Raw genomic sequence first — 14,898 nt, 5'->3', positions numbered from 1 at the left:
TACAATACACCGTATCATTACAATACATCGTATCATTACAATACACCGTATCATTACAATACATCGTATCATTACAATACACCGTATCATTACAATACATCGAATCATTACAATACACCGAATCATTACAATACACCGTATCATTACAATACATCGTATCATTACAATACACCGTATCATTACAATACACCGTATCATTACAATACACCGTATCATTACAATACATCATATCATTACAATACACCGTATCATTACAATACACCGTATCATTACAATACACCGTATCCAAGAATCGCTACCAAGTTTTATTGACTATAATTGGTTGAATGACTTAAAATGTCATCTACGTGATGTTTCTGCTAACTACAGCATCTTCATGATATCTTTATAAAATCACATCGTTATGTCGAGAAGTCTTATTGACTGCCTGCACAATCCATCACCAGCACATGCAAACACTCCAAGGGAAGTACTGTAATAAAGTTTTGTACCAAGTACCAGCCTATGGGTGTGAATGGATATATGAAAAAATGATTGCTTTCTTAATTTAACACTCCTTTCGAGCAAGTCTGTAGTGATTACAGACTTGCTCGAAAGTCTGTAGTCACTGTAGTCTGCAAGTCTGTAGTGACTACAGACTTGCTCAATAGTCAAGTATGACATGACTTCCAGCAGTACCCATAGACTCTCAATAAATATAATAGTCAAATATGACATGGCTTCCAGTAGTACCCATAAACTCTCCCTAAATATAATAGTCAAGTGTGACATGACTTCCAGCAGTACCCATAGACTCTCCCTAAATATAATAGTCAAGTATGACTTGACTTCCAGCAGTACCCATTGACTCTCACTAAATAGAATAGTCAAGTATGACATGACTTCCAGTAGTACCCATAGGCTCTCACTAAATAGAATAGTCAAGAATGACATGACTTCCAACAGTACCCATAGACTCTCACTAAATAGAATAGTCAAGTATGATATGACTTCCAGTAGTACCCATTGACTCAAAAATAAATACAATAGTCAAGTATGACATGACTTCCAGCAGTACCCATAGACTCTCACTAAATAGAATAGTCAAGCATGACATGACTTCCAACAGTACCCATAGACTCTCAATAAATAGAATAGTCAAGTATGACATAACTTCCAGCAGTACCCATAGACTCTCACTAAATAGAATAGTCAAGCATGACATGACTTCCAACAGTACCCATAGACTCTCAATGAATAGAATAGTCAAGTATGACATGACTTTCAGCAGTACCCATTGACTCTTAATAAACAGAATAATCAAATGTTTGTGGCAATGATACTTAAATGACTTTGTGACAATCTAGATAAAATGTTTTTCACCAGGCCTCACAGCATCTATCAATAGCTCAATAGTAGTATTTTATTACTTTAGGAGCTACCTGCTCTTTATAGCTAAGTTCGGGAATTTTATGCCATTTATAATCACGTGATATTCACATTGAATTCTTACAAGCTTTCAGTAATTATCGAATGTTACAATCACATGTACATGTAGTATCTTATGTTACAATCACATGTAGTATCTTATGTTGCGGTCACATGTAGTATCTTATGTTACAATCACATGTAGTATCTTATGTTACAATCACATGTAGTATCTTATGTTGCGGTTACGTGTAGTATCTTATGTTACAATCACATGTAGTATCTTATGTTACAATCACATGTAGTATCTTATGTTGCGGTCACATGTAGTATCTTATGTTACAAGCACCTGTAGTATCTTATGTTACCATGTCCTGTTATATCTTATGTTACAGTCATAGATATAGTAAACCCTATATTACTATATCTATGGTTTACTATATCTATGGTTTACTATATCTATGGTTTACTATATCTATGGTTTACTATATCTATGGTTTACTATATCTATGGTTTACTATATCTATGGTTTACTATATCTATGGATTACTATATCTATGGTTTACTATATCTATGGTTTACTATATCTATGGTTTACTATATCTATGGTTTACTATATCTATGGTTTACTATATCTATGGTTTACTATATCTATGGTTTACTATATCTATGGTTTACTATATCTATGGTTTACTATATCTATGGTTTACTATATCTATGGTTACAGTCACATGTAGTACCCATTTTAAAGCTATTCTATGCCACACTTTTATTATTTAAGGTTGAAATTGCTAAGTTTTTTGGTAATAATAGCTCTTTGCTCAGGCTTATCTATTTGCTAATTCAACGACTATGAATACAAGTTCACTAGGTATGAAGTTTTTAAAAGTGAACTAACTATAGACTTGAACACTGTAATAAGTCTTTAGACAAGTGCAAAGTATTTTAAACTGGCTTAGCTTAACTCTATTTTACACTGCTAGTTGTCAGCGTTACATATGCAGCTTGAAGTGGCCTTCATGGAAATTTCAACATTACATATGCAGCTTGAAGTGACCTTCATACAGTTTTCAACAATTCATATGCAGCTTGAAGTGACTTTCATACAGTTTTCAGCATTTCATATGCAGCGTAAAGTGACCTTCATACAGTTTTCAACATTTCATATGCAGCTTAAAGTGACCTTCATACAGTTTTCAACATTTCATATGCAGCTTGAAGTGACCTTCATACAGTTTTCAACATTTCATATGCAGCTTGAAGTGACCTTCATACAGTTTTCAACATTTCATATGAAGCTTAAAGTGACCTTCATACAGTTTTCAGCATTTCATATGCAGCTTGAAGTGACCTTCATACAGTTTTCAGCATTTCATATGCAGCTTAAAGTGACCTTCATACAGTTTTCAACGTTACATATGCAGCTTAAAGTGACCTTCATACAGTTTTCAACATTTCATATGCAGCTTAAAGTGACCTTCATATAAGAAGACAACTCAGGAAACAAGACTGAAGTTCTGGCTCCGACTCGTATCAGTTTATGAGATGAGAAGGAGTCAGGGTAGTGATGGTATAACCATTGTCAATCCATACATGAATGGTAAATTGGGAAACACAATTCTGTATGTTAACTTAAGATAACTTAAGGAGGGTTAAATCTTCATTCAGCTAGATACTGAGAAACTGCCGATGCAGAACTGCCGAAACTTTACGTTCTGCCGATGAGCCGTGCTAACCTAGAATGATGAGCCGAGCTGACCTAGAATTATGAACCGTGCTGACCTAGAATTATGAACCGTGCTGACCTAGAATGATGAGCTGTGCTAACCTTGAATGATGAGCCGTGCTGACCTAGAATTATGAACCGTGCTGACCTAGAATTATGAACCGTGCTGACCTAGAATGATAAGCCATGTTGACCTAGAATTATGAACCGTGCTGACCTAGAATGATGAGCTGTGCTAACCTTGAATGATGAGCCGTGCTGACCTAGAATTATGAACCGCGCTGACCTAGAATGATGAACCGTGCTGACCTAGAATGATAAGCCATGTTGACCTAGAATTATGAACCATGCTGACCTAGAATGATAAGCCATGTTGACCTAGAATTATGAGCTGTGCTGACCTAGAATGATGAGCTGTGCTGACCTAGAATGATGAACCGTGCTGACCTAGAATGATGAGCTGTGCTGACCTAGAATGATGAGCTGTGCTGACCTAGAATGATGAACCGTGCTGACCTAGAATTATGAGCTGTGCTGACCTAGAATGATGAGCTGTGCTGACCTAGAATTATGAACCGTGCTGACCTAGAATTATGAGCTGTGCTGACCTAGAATTATGAACCGTGCTGACCTAGAATTATGAGCTGTGCTGACCTAGAATGATGAGCTGTGCTGACCTAGAATGATGAGCTGTGTTGACCTAGAATTATGAACCGTGCTGACCTAGAATTATGAGCTGTGCTGACCTAGAATGATGAGCCATGAAATAAGTAGCTTTAAAGCAAAAAGATGAAATTTTTGCAAATTTTCAATACATGTTACTCTAATATTAAAAAAGAAGCCAAACAACATTATAACGATTACATCGAGTTAATGATAAGAGGTTGACCTGCTGGTCAAGGTCATATAATCAACTTGATATCTCCAAGTGTTAGTCACTCTATAAATCACGTATTGTTTATCAATAATCCATATATTGGTCTGTACATGTTAGTCACTCTATAAATCACATACTGTTTATCAGTAATCTATATATTGGTCTATAAGTGCTGGTCCCTCTATAAATCACATACTGTTTATCAGTAATCTATATATTGGTCTATAAGTGCTGGTCCCTCTATAAATCACATACTGTTTATCAATAATCCATATATTGGTCTATAAGTGCTGTTCCCTCTATAAATCACATACTGTTTATCAATAATCCATATATTGGTCTATAAGTGTTGGTCACTCTATAAATCACATACTGTTTATCAACAGGATATATATTGGTCTCTAAGTAACTTGTACTACATAACAGTAGCTCCTTGATTCAGTAAAAATGCATTTCAGCTTCATTAAATCGTTTGTGAAATTTGAAATACGTTCTATTAGAATCTTAACCTTTGTTTATTGAAAGTTTGTATCTATCATTTAGTGTTCTATTGTACATTCTATGTCACATGTAAAGAACCTGTAAGAATAACATGCTCATACAAAGTTGCCCTTTAGATATTGAATGAGCTATTCAGGACTGCTGTTTGTCTCTAACTTGAATACTGCTCATTGACTGGTGTATGCCAGCTCTCTTTTGACGTTCTATCGGCAAGAGAGTTGGACAAGTGATTGATGGATTTTTGATGTACAGTATTTTTTCATAGGAGCCGGTAAGACAATTCAGTTTAAAACTATCTTTTACAAGATTATTTGGTTCGTTGAGAAGGTCGAAGGTGTAAGAGGAAATGGAACTCGATATAAATAGACTGGTGATTCCTTAACAGAAACTAAATGGCTTCTTCAAGACGAATTATTTGAGGCCTTCACTAATCCGAAGCAGCGAGTTTACTACATCATCTGCATCACAGGCTGTTAACGCGGCTAAAACATAACATATAAAACATATAACATATCGACCTAAAATTTTCTCATCATCAATCTGCAGTTTCACCTTTTCTTTTTCTCTTCGGGTGCAAATAATAATAATAATAATAATGCATTTTAACATTGACAATTAAAACTTTAAAATAATGTGTTTTACATAATATTTATTTGTATGGATCCACAAGTGTTTAAAGGCTTTCAAACCTTGAATAGACTGTGCTCCAATAGTTGCATGTTGATGCAAGACTTGGTGATTTTAAAAGGATTGTTTTATTATGTTTTCACTGATTACATAGCATTTATAAGTTGCCAACACAAATCCTATAATATATAATATATATATTATATAATGTAACAAGTCCTGTCAGTCAGGCAATAGATAAGTTTCTAGACGCACTAACATGGTATCCAGAGCTTGATGTTATCTTTTTATTGAAATGCTGAAGGCTGTCAACATGAGCAGAAGACAAGGCTCAACATCACTAAATACATTTCATGTTTGTGCTTTTCATACTCTAGATAGCAAGCTACACGCATCAGCACACCGAAGGTTATTTTATGATGTAAGTTCTTTCTCAACCAGTTGCCTTCAAGTCAGGCAGCTTTGTCAGCAAGGCAGCTAGTATACATAGTAGTGCAAAAGGTTCACAACAAGTCTGAGCTTGAGGCTTGTCCCTTCTCAACCTTCGGCTCTACTCGTCACGTTCAAAGATATGAATAATATTATTCTTGTTTGTTTATATCACGAGAGGTAATTCTTTGAGAATAGCCCGCTTGTTCTTCTGTTATTTCTAGCAAGAGCTTGCTAATGCAACCAACTGGAGTACTGATTAGTTCGCTTGTTTAATTCCAATTGAGCACAAACAGACAAATATAATAGCTGCAATTGATATAACTAAGGAACAGCACCAACATGTCAAACACTGCTGACCGAATCGGCATCATGGAGAGGAGGCGGGCACTCGAAATGGCTAAGAACATGCTCAGTAGCAAAGTGGGCAAGGTAATATAACTGTGCAAGTTAACAAAAGCCTGGTAAGTCGTAGGCCAAAGTTGCATTTCCTGATAAGGTTGTGTTTTCTGATAAGTCGCAGGCTATGATATTCAGTGCTAGAAAGAGAGCGCTATAGTGAGGTATGGAGTATTATTAGATCATAGGCTATGATATTCAGTGCTGGAAAGAGAGCGCTATGGTGAGGTATGGAGTATTATTAAATCATAGGCTATGATATTCAGTGCTAGAATGAGAGCGCTATAGTGAGGTATGGAGTATTATGAGATCACAGGCTATGATATTCAGTGCTAGAAAGAGAGCGCTATAGTGAGGTATGGAGTATTATGAGATCACGGGCTATGATATTCGGTGCGAAGGAAGAGAGCGCTATAGTGAGGTATGGAGTATTATGAGATCACAGGCTATGATATTCAGTGCTAGAAAGAGAGCGCTATAGTGAGGTATGGAGTATTATGAGATCACGGGCTATGATACTCGGTGCGTAGAAAGAGAGCGCTATAGTGAGGTATGGAGTATTATGAGATCAAATCTGGTTGATTCAGGTCAAGTTTTTGCTGTCTAATACGAGCTATGTGGGTCTACTTAACAATCTGTGCTTGTTACATTCTGTTGTTAAGGTAGTCGGTCTTTTAGCATTCCCACGTCTTTCCTTCTTGGTTTGTTGCATCAGCCTTGATGGATGATATGGTGTCAGTAACTTAGTCATTTAGCCTTACCCCTGACCCCTGACCCCTGACATGGATTGCGTTTATTTAGAGAAGTTCAGTTTAGCTCCCAAAAAATCTCAAATTACATGTACAGTACATTTATTATTCTACTTACATTGTATTTCTAAAGCCAAAATGTCTGACCATCTTCTGAAACAAAAATCTTTGTTTTACAAATCTTGCAATTTCTATCAATTAATAGTAAAGCTGTACTGGTGATGTCATATCTATAGTAAAGTCATACTAGTGATGTCATATTTATAGTAAAGTCGTACTAGTGATGTCATATTTATAGTAAAGTCATACTAGTGGTGTCATAGTTATAGTAAAGTCATACTAGCGATGTCATCTTTATAGTAAAGTCGTACTAGTGATGTTATATTTATAGTAAAGTCATACTAGTGATGTCATAGTTAAAGTAAAGTTATACTAGTGATGTCATATATGTATATAGTAAAGTCATACTAGTGGTGTCATAGTTATTGTTATGTTTCTGCACAGAAGCAATTAAATAGAGTATTAAATTAGAGAAATGGTTTATTGCACACTCCAGAGACAACTGATTTAATAACAGAAAACCCAAGTATTTATATGTTTGGTCATAGAAAAGCTTTGTAAAAAGCTACAAGCATTATTAATAGCTGTAATGAGACAGTACTATATAATATTAGCTTGTATAAAGCTTTAGCTAAAAAGCATAATGTTTGTTGGCAAAGTACCAGTAATACTTGGCACTTGCATGACACCTCCTCACTAAGCTAAAGGTTCTTTCTGGTTCTCTTAGACCTTCGGGGTTTGTCTCTGCTATACTCATCTCCATCAGGTAGACGAGGGTTGCGTGGTCTTCTTCTAGACGGAGGTTGCTCTGTTACAGTTGTAGGGGCTGGTAGTTGCAGTTTTGTCTCCTCTGTTATATCAGGTTTATCTCCAGGGTCTTGATCTTCTTCTGTTGAGTATCTTGGTCTGAGTTGTTCAACATGTCTTCTCCAAGTAGGTCCCTTTGGTACCACTTTGACATTGAGACTACGAGTTCCATATCTTTTAGTAACAATGGCTGGAACCCATCTAGGTTGTCTGTTGCATCTAGGTCCATGATACAAGGCATAGCATGGTGCTCCAAGATTGTAGCTGTGTATCTTGCTAACTGTCTTTTCTGCCGATCGGTTGACTTCTCTGGATTGATGAAACTGTGCTATGTGTGCGGGTGATGGCAATAGGGTGTCAATCTTGCATCTCATCTGTCTTCCATTCAGCAGCTGACTGGGAGAGTATCCTGTAGGAAGTGGTGTCCTTCTATAGTGCATCAGGAACTGTTGTAGTGCAGATTTAGGTGAGAGTGACGATTTCTTCATGGCTTGTTTGAAGGATTGTACTAGTCTTTCAGCTGCGCCATTTGTAGCTGGATGGTAGGGTGCTCCAGTGAGGTGAACAATGCTTCTCTCTTGACACCACTGCTGAAACTCTCCTGAGGTGAAGCTGGTAGCATTGTCAGTGACTATGGTGTGAGGGTATCCAAAGTGTGCGAATATCTCCTCTAAGATGTCTGTGGTAGCTCTGGTAGAAGTAGATGACGTCCTGTGTATGCATGGATACTTTGAGTAGGCATCTATCATCACTAGCCATTGGCTGCCCATGAAGTTCACTGCATGATCTAGGTGAAGACGACTCCATGGCTTCTCAGGTAGCATCCAGGGATGTATAGGATACTTCTGTGGAAGCTTCTGGTGTTCAGCACAGGCAGTGCACTGTCGGCTTGTCTCCTCTATATCAGAGTCAATGCGAGGCCAATAGACAGCAGTTCGAGCTAGCTTCTTCATTCTTTCCATTCCAAAGTGTCCAAGGTGAAGGATCTTTAATACTTCCTGTTGTAACTTGACAGGAATGACTACTCTGTTGCCATATAGAAGACAACCTTCAGTGATAGAAAGTGAATCTGAGATCTTGTGGAAGAGTGACGGCTGAGTCTTTCTATCCTTCTGCTGTGTAGCGCATTACTGTGGCTAGTGTTGGGTCTTTCTTTGTCTCCTTTGCTAGAACATTGTAGTCTGTAGAGTTGAGCTGTTGCCCAATAGTGTGAATAGTGCATACTGTATCAACATCATCCTCATCTTCTCTTGCATCAAACTCTTTATCAGGTCCAACTGGCAGTCTTGAGAGGACATCTGCATTTTGATGATGCTGGGTAGATCTGTATTCTATGGTGTAGTCATACTGATTTAGTACCAGTGACCATCTTGCTAGTCTGTTGGCTGCTAGAGCTGGAACTCCTTTGGTAGGTCCTAGAAGTGTGAGAAGAGGTCTGTGGTCAGTTACCAAGATAAACCGTCGACCATACAGGTACTGGTGATACTTCTTTAGAGCAAATATGATTGAGAGAGCTTCTTTTTGTATTTGTCCATATTTCCTCTGTGTGCTGGTCAGTGTTTTTGAAACATTGGCTATTGGTCTCTCACTTCCATCGGGATAACGATGAAATAGTACAGCTCCCAGTCCAGTTTCTGAAGCATCACATGAGATTCCAATGTCAAGATCTGGGTTGAAGTGTGCTAAGACACTATCAGTTGATAGCATATCTTTCAGTTTGTTGAAGCTCTTTTCTTGTTCAGTGCCCCACTTCCAGGTCTCTCCTTTGCGTGTCAGTTTGTGCAATGGTCCTGTGAGTTGTGACAGATTGGGTATGAACTTGCTGTAGAATTGTGTAGCTCCTAAGAAAGATCTTAGCTGAGTTAAGTCTGTTGGGACTGGCATCTGTTGTACTGCATCTGCCTTCTTTCCTTTAGTGATTCCCTTTGAAGTGAGTTTGTGTCCCAGATACTCTACTGTAGGTTGAGCAAAACAGCACTTGTCTTTTCTACATCTGAGCCCTCTTTCTTCTAATCTTTGAAGAAGTCGACGTAAGTTTTGTAGATGGCTCTCTGCATTGGCTCCACTCACTAGTATATCATCTAGGTATACTGCTACTCCTGGGAGGTCTTGTGTCAGTTGCTCCATGATTTCTTGAAAATACCCTGGTGCTGAGCTTATGCCAAAGGGCAACCTCTTCTGTAGTAGTACTCCTCGGTGTGTTGATAGTGCTAGTCGTCGTTGACTTTCTGGTGCCAACAATATTTGATTGTAGGCATCTGCTAAATCAATCTTTGTGTAGCAATAGCCTCCACCTAGTTTTCTGATTAGATCTTCTGGTAGTGGGATAGGTTTCCTATGTGTTTCTAGCTGATTATTGATAGTCTTGGAGTAGTCTCCACATACTCTGATCTTCCCTGCAGCTTGACCTGTTGTAGATTTGCGTACAGGTACAACTGGTGTTCCATACTGGTTGAATTGAGTTGGTTCCCATATGCCTTTAGCTACACCTGCTTCGTATGCTTGGTTGAGCTCTTCTGTCAAGGCAATAGGAACTGGTCTGGGTTGGCAGAAGACTGGCTTTGTTGAAGGTTTGAAGTTTATCTCTAGTTCCAAAGTTCTTGAGACATCCTAGCTCGTCTTTGAATATTTCTGGAAATTCTTTGCACATCTCCTTACACTTGATTTGTAACCTCCCATCTGGCTGGTTCTCTGTGATTGTTGATACAAGGTTCTGTTGTAGCTTGTCATCAATAGAGATGCCTAGTTGCTGTATAGCAGTTCTTCCTAGTAGGTTGAGATCTTGTACAGCACTAATCACAAATGGTAGTCTGACTTCTTTCTGTGCATCCAATTGGGCAGTTAGCTCACATCTGCCAAGCGTCTCTATGAGATGTCCTGAGGCTGATTTGTAGTTAACTGTAGTAGGTTTTAGGTTTGGCTTTCCTAGCTTCTCCCATATTGATTTACAGATGAAGTTGTCACATGCTCCAGTGTCCAGTTCAAGTGTGAAGTTGTCTCCCTCCAGTTTGATGTTTTCAGCAAGTTTCACCATCTTGGTTGATGTGCATTCTATCATCTTTACTGGTTTTTCTGCTGCAGATGATTTCTTTTTCTTGCATGCTCTTTCTATGTGACCTTGTTTAGAACAAAAGTTGCAGGTGGCTGCTTTGAATCTGCAGTCATCCGCTGTATGGTTAGTTCGGTCACATCTGTAGCATAGCTTTCCTTCCTTCTGCTTGTCAGGTGTAGAGTTGTTTTTCTGGATTGGTTTGTATCTTGATTTCTGTTGAGCAACCTTGTTGACTTTAGACGAGTTTCCATAAACTGTCTCTTTGGCAACTTTAGCTGCTTCTTCTGTTTCCTGTGCTACCTGTATAGCTTTGTTGAAGTTGAGTTCATTGTCCTTGACCTTGAAGAGAGATTTGAGAACTGCTTCATTGTTTACAGAGCAGATAAATCTTGTTCTGAGAGCCTCATCTAATGGATCTGTAATGTCTATGAAGGCACATGTAGTTGCATCTTGACGAATTCTGGCAGCTAACTCTTGAATAGTTTCTCCAGGTTTCCTCTGCATGTCACTCCAATACTTGTAACGCTCTCTAACAATGAAGCGCTTAGGGTCATACTGGTCTTTGAGAAATTCCAGTATTTCATCCATGTTGAGGTCGTTGATCTGCTTGGGTGTTGAAAGCTGAGCTGCCATATTACTAAGCTGCTTGTAGAGTGTAGGCTGTTGGTTGGTGAGAAAAGTGCCAGCAATCTTGTCTTGATGAATAGAATTTGCTGCAATGAATGTGTTGAATCTGTCTATGTAATCTGTTAGTAGCTCTGCTGTTGGGTCAAAACCTGGGAAGGCTAGAACAGCGGTTGCAGCTGTTTCTTGTTTCCGTTGTAGGTTTTGTAGTAGTAGCTCCATCAGTTTCTTATTCTCCTCCATTCTTTCATCTTGCTGACGTCTGTATTCCTCTTGTTGCTGCTTGAACTCCTCATGTTGCTGTTGTCTATGCTTTTCTTGCTGCTTTCTCTGCTCCTCTTGCTGCTGTCTCTGCTCCTCCTGCTGCTTCTGCATTAGCTTGATCAGGTCTGCTACTTCTGCCATTGTAGTGGTGCAATTTTGAACAGTTACTCTTGTAATAAACTAGAACTCTTTGTATCGATTTTATCAATGATAAAATCTGAACAAAACTCTTTGTAACTGTTCAAAAGAGAAATCCTTGTCGCCAATTAGCTTCTGTTATGTTTCTGCACAGAAGCAATTAAATAGAGTATTAAATTAGAGAAATGGTTTATTGCACACTCCAGAGACAACTGATTTGATAACAGAAAACCCAAGTATTTATATGTTTGGTCATAGAAAAGCTTTGTAAAAAGCTACAAGCATTATTAATAGCTATAATGAGACAGTACTATATAATATTAGCTTGTATAAAGCTTTAGCTAAAAAGCATAATGTTTGTTGGCAAAGTACCAGTAATACTTGGCACTTGCATGACAGTTATAGTAAAGTCATACTAGTGATGTCATATTTATAGTAAAGTCATACTAGTGGTGTCATAGTTATAGTAAAGTCACACTAGTGATGTCATATTTATAGTAAAGTCATACTAGTGATGTCATATTTATAGTAAAGTCATACTAGCGATGTCATCTTTATAGTAAAGTCGTACTAGTGATGTTATAGTTATAGTAAAGTCATACTAGCGATGTCATCTTTATAGTAAAGTCATACTAGCGATGTCATCTTTATAGTAAAGTCATACTAGCGATGTCATCTTTATAGTAAAGTCGTACTAGTGATGTCATATTTATTGTAAAGTCATACTAGTGATGTCATATTTATAGTAAAGTCATACTAGCGATGTCATCTTTATAGTAAAGTTGTACTAGTGATGTCATCTTTATGTTCCTTACTTAAACTAGCTGACTGTTTTGTTGCACTGAATCATAGTTAAGCCTAAGAGTAGATCAAAAAGCATTTTTATGTTGTCATACGTAATAATATCTATTGATACACAGGTTGTATTAGATGAAAACAAGTTTCCAGATCGCACGTTAGAGTTACAAGTAAAAAGAATTGATGTGGAATCTAAAAAGAATGCATCTCTAGTCGACAATGACAAGAAGATGTTCAAAAGAGCGAGGTAAACTTGCAAGACCACCTATGCACCAAAACAATTCACATGAGTGAAAATTATGAATTTGATAGTTGCAGCTTGAATGTAAAGGTTTGACCTGAAGGTTGTTCAAAAGACTTATATTCTTAAAGCAAGTCTTTCCAACAGAACTAAGCTGATAACCTTTTGGTCTGGTCAGTTGAGGTGCTTTGCTCTAAAACAAACTTTTTACCAACTAAATGTCCTGAACTGAGCTGTAGCCTGAACTTGTCGCGGCAGTCGACGTGAACTATTTCATCTTTTTTAGGCAAAATCTAGCTTAGTGTCTTTTTAGGTTGATCAACAATCTAGAACCAACAATTTTGATAGAAAGGCCTGCTGAGTCAGCAAAGGAGGAACCTGAAGAAGCTAAGCCAGCATACATGTTAGGTGAGTGCCGATAATGATAAAGCTTGGCTATAAAGAAGAATGTACTCCTATATTCTGTGAGACTATAGCATGCATGAGAGCACTGTACTTGAGAGCACACTAACATACCTGTTCTATCTAAGAGCTCTGGTCAGTGCCCACTAGATTATTAAGCTCCCAATAACAAGAAATGCAAGCTAGCTAGTTTACTGATGCGCCAAATTACAATAGCTCAAGCAACCTTTTCTAATCTAATTTTTCAGATAAATATTGTGATGCTGCAATATAATTGTAATAGAACTGATGATTTGTAATAGAACTGATGATTTGTAATAGAACTGATGATTGTAATAGAACATTGAAAAGGATGTTTAAAACAATTCGGTTAGCAGTTTAAATTAACGATATACTGTATAATAAGACTACTTTTAAGGTTTATTTAGCCTTGTTTGTAAGCTTAGCTTAGCCTGCCTTAACAAACTGTTGTTGTTGTGGAATTGTCCCCTGGCGAGTGGAGCGAACAAAATGAGCAAGTTGTTTTGCTCGCTCCACTCACCGAGGGACAACTCCGCAAAAACAACAGTTTGTCAAGACAGGCTTACATTAACTTTTGTTGCTTGGAGAGTTGAAATGGAAAGAAGAAGTACTATCCTGTACATGCCTAACACACTGCAATATATTCTGCACTTAACAAGAATAGCTGAAGCTATGTGCTTGGATGAGCTTGTTATGGCCATATAAGAGGAAAAAGGAGGGAATAGAGAGAGTGTGTTATGACTATATTAAAATGTTAAAACCAGAAGCAATATATTTTCAGCTACAAAGAAACCAAAACGAATAGCAATTGGAAAAATGCCTCCAACTATTGACGCCTTCACAGTTATCAAAAGGAAAACAAAAAACCTTTGGGAGACAGAATATACAGAAGAAGACATGACGAGAAAGTTCCGAAGCATTATAATGAAGTCTCCACCGTTAACAAGGAAGGAGAATGAGAAGCTAGTAAAAGGACACGCTGTCTACCGGTAAGCCCCCCAATTATTGCTGTTTAGGCATATGTTTTTTCTTATGTCCACTCTACCACCCACTGACCTGTCTGCCACCCACTGACATGTCTGCCACCCACTGACAGGTCTGCTACCCACTGACAGGCCTGCCACTCACTGACAGGTCTGTCACCCACTGACAGTTCTACTATCTACTGACAGGTCTTTCACTCACTGACAGGTCTTTCACCCACTGATAGGTCTGCCACCCACTGACAGGTCTGCCATCCACTGACAGGTCTGCCACCCACTGACAGGTCTGCCACCCACTGACAGCTCTACTTCCCACTGACAGGTCTACCACCCACTGACAGGTCTGCTACCCACTGACAGGTCTGCTACCCATTGACAGGTTTGCCATCACTAATGATTTTCATCTATTGCACGCCAAAGGCCAGCTAGCAGAAATGATGAAGAAGAGCAACTGAGAAAAGAGGGAAAAAGGCGGGACAAGATTCAGATGCTGCAAGAAATGCAAAGATCTTCCTCTCCAGATGCTCAGCTTGCTTTTATAACACAACTAGAGGACAGCAAGAGCCGAAGGTCAGAAAGCATTGCCGACAGCGCGCACAAAGACATCATAAATGAGGTTGCTACTGAAGCACGGGAATTAGAATTACATTTTAACCCATTTCACATAGAAAGGTTCGAAAAGATACGCACAAAACAGAAAAAAAAGTTTTATAGCCAGATGAAAGTGTAGATAACAGATGTTTGAAATGTGTACATCTTCTCATCTCTGATTTTAAAATCTGACTAACAACAT

The 14,898-nt window shown here is 38.2% G+C and overlaps 1 protein-coding gene across 1 annotated transcript; it reads left to right on the top strand.

Annotated features, from left to right (window-relative positions):
• The first annotated feature begins 4,718 nt into the window (after positions 1-4,718).
• LOC137391166 (uncharacterized) lies at positions 4,719-14,850 on the top strand. Its single transcript, XM_068077544.1, has 6 exons — positions 4,719-4,782; positions 5,792-5,999; positions 12,581-12,705; positions 13,013-13,107; positions 13,904-14,111; positions 14,526-14,850. Exons 2-6 carry the CDS (start codon positions 5,910-5,912, stop codon positions 14,833-14,835), a joined length of 828 nt encoding a protein of 275 aa, XP_067933645.1. The 5' UTR covers positions 4,719-4,782; positions 5,792-5,909; the 3' UTR covers positions 14,836-14,850.
• Positions 14,851-14,898: the final 48 nt, after the last annotated feature.

The sequence above is a fragment of the Watersipora subatra genome, chromosome 1 (assembly GCF_963576615.1).
Source record: "Watersipora subatra chromosome 1, tzWatSuba1.1, whole genome shotgun sequence".
Lineage (NCBI taxonomy): Eukaryota > Metazoa > Bryozoa > Gymnolaemata > Cheilostomatida > Watersiporidae > Watersipora > Watersipora subatra.
Note: the sequence above shows the minus strand (reverse complement) of the source record. Positions and strands in the feature narration are given on the sequence as shown.